Source organism: Colobus angolensis, unplaced genomic scaffold (assembly GCF_000951035.1).
Source record: "Colobus angolensis palliatus isolate OR3802 unplaced genomic scaffold, Cang.pa_1.0 Scaffold301, whole genome shotgun sequence".
Classification (NCBI taxonomy): Eukaryota; Metazoa; Chordata; class Mammalia; order Primates; family Cercopithecidae; genus Colobus; species Colobus angolensis.
The window spans coordinates 4,767,711-4,769,855 of record NW_012116278.1 but is presented as its reverse complement, the minus strand read 5'-3'; the positions used below and the strand labels follow the sequence as shown (position 1 = coordinate 4,769,855).

At 53.0% G+C, this 2,145-nt stretch overlaps 1 protein-coding gene across 4 annotated transcripts in view; it reads left to right on the top strand.

The window, feature by feature from the left end:
- Positions 1–2,145, top strand: part of SLC31A2 (solute carrier family 31 (copper transporter), member 2) — a 13,371-nt gene continuing 11,226 nt past the window's right edge. The window contains exon 1 of one of the 4 annotated variants that reach the window (XM_011950112.1): positions 1–93. In XM_011950112.1, coding sequence (XP_011805502.1) covers positions 88–93 — 6 coding nt within the window. In that variant the 5' untranslated portion in view covers positions 1–87. Of the gene's footprint in view, positions 98–2,145 lie in introns of all 4 variants that reach the window. The other 3 variants (XM_011950111.1, XM_011950114.1, XM_011950113.1) reach the window with 3 other exon arrangements.

The following is a 2,145-nucleotide window of genomic DNA, read 5'->3' as shown; positions in this document are numbered from 1 at the left end:
GGGGGCGGCGGCGGCGGCTGAACTGACTCGGAGCGAGGAGACCCGAGCGAGCAGACGCGGCTCTAACGCCCGCCCCGCGCGCTCACCATGGCGGTAAGTTCCGGGCGCTAGGGAGAGGAGGGGACGCGGGTGGGCGGCTGGGGCAGGGTTTCCTGGAGCTGCCATCTGGGCACCCCGAATCCTCGCTGTCGCTGGCCCGGGGCTGGTGAGGGGTGTGTTGGCAGCATTGCCAACAGCCGGAACAGGGTTGGGGGGACGCGGCAGGTACAGGTTGCCGTGGCTTTGTGGTTTTCCTCTCTATTTGTCCCTCTTGCTGGGAGGCAGTCCGGCTAGGCGAGCAGTTAGCGAGGGCCCGCGGTGGCGCGGCTTGAGAGTGGGGGCGCGGTGGCTGAAGACAGCTGGGTCCGGGGTCCCCAGTCCCGGACCTCTGGCCGGCGCCCCAGGGCGGAGGGCGGCGCCTTGGGAGATTCCAGTTAGGCTTCCACGAAAGGGAAAGCCCCGGCGCATTTCAGCCCGCAGCCCGGCGCGCACACCGAGCGCACATCCCCGGCCCTGCTCTTGTCAAGTTTGTAGCCTGATTCTTTGGGGAATAAAACAGACCCAGCTCCTTTCCAGCTTCCCTACACTTTCAGTCAGAAAACAGCGTTTCGGACAAGCTGTTTTTCTTGGTAGGGTTCAACCTGGGCTGGAGAGAACGACAGCTTGCAAGACTCGTTCGTCTTTGAAGAAGTCATATCATTTTCTTCATCCCATGAAGAATGTCATAGAATTTAAGATACAGGAAGCCCAGCCTGGGCAACATAGCTAGACTCCGTCTCTACAAAAATTAGCCACAAGTGGTGGCAGGCGCCTGTAATCCTAGCTACTCAGGAGGCTGAGGCAGGAGGATGAGGATAATTACTTGAGCCCCGAAGTTCCAGGCTGTAGTGAGCCATGACCTTCAGCCTGGGCAACAGAACAAGACGTTCCCAAACAAACAAACAAACAACACACAAACCAAAAAACAAAAAAGATATAGGAAGTCTATATAGGCCGTTTAGTCAAATGATCAACTGTCCTTTAAAAAGGGAAATAGATGGAAAGCACTTGCAAAAGTTCCCCAGCCAGTCAGCCTAGTACTGGGACCTTCATCTCCTTCCCAACCCTTGTTTACAAAAAAGGAAGCTTTTCTCAAAGTGTAAGTAACCTCAAATGAAAAAATAAAGAAGAAAACAAGTTCCAGGGATTGCTCCCTCCTTCACCACAGCCCCACCCTGAAAAAAGCACAAATCACTTAAACTGTCAGAGGCCAAGATTCATCCCAAGGAGGAAAACAAGATTGGGGCCCTGCCCCCTGCCTATCTGACCACAAAGTCCTTTAATTGAAAACTGTAGCCCAGATCGCTTCTCTCAAGTCAGGGTGTGCTGATTTCCATCTTTTCCTCTAGCAAAAAGGCAAAGGTAGAAAGGGTTGAGTGACAGGTGAGTCTTTGTCCCTCCAGGGCTTCGGACTCCGTGAGTACTTCCAGTTCTGAACATACCATACAGTTCATCTTCCCAGCTGTCTCCTGCTTCTCTGACTTCAGAACTGTCCTAGCCAACTGCTCTCTGGCCAGGGCAGGTGTCTCTCAGGCAGCTTAGTCCCCAGCACCCCCAGGGAGCCTCCACTGTGCCTCTCTTTCTGACCTACAACCTGTTGTAATTACTTGCTCACTTAAATGTCCCCCATCATAGACAGGTAGCTCCCTAAGGGCCAAAGACTTGTCCCATTCATCTCTGTATCGCAAGGGTCTGCACAGCCCTAGCACAACAAAAAGAAATCTTTCAAATTACTCTTACTGTTCCGTGGGGGTTCAGGTCTATGGCAAAACATGTCTGCGCTGTTTTGGGCTCCTAAGATAACTGGCCCAGGCCCAAGGATGATAGAAGGAAACCAGTTGTGGCAACTCCCTGACTGATTAATTAGCCACTAGGGACATTCCATTCATGCCATCTGCTTTACCAAATGGACTCAGAGAAGGGGTGATCCACGGGCGTCACCCCTACCTCCGCCTGGCAGAGATGGTGCTAGAGGCTTCTGCTGAGGATGAGGCCATCTCCAGTGTAAATGGAGTTTCACAGTATTGTTCGTACCTGTTTGGTTTTGTATATCAATCTTGTGTAAAC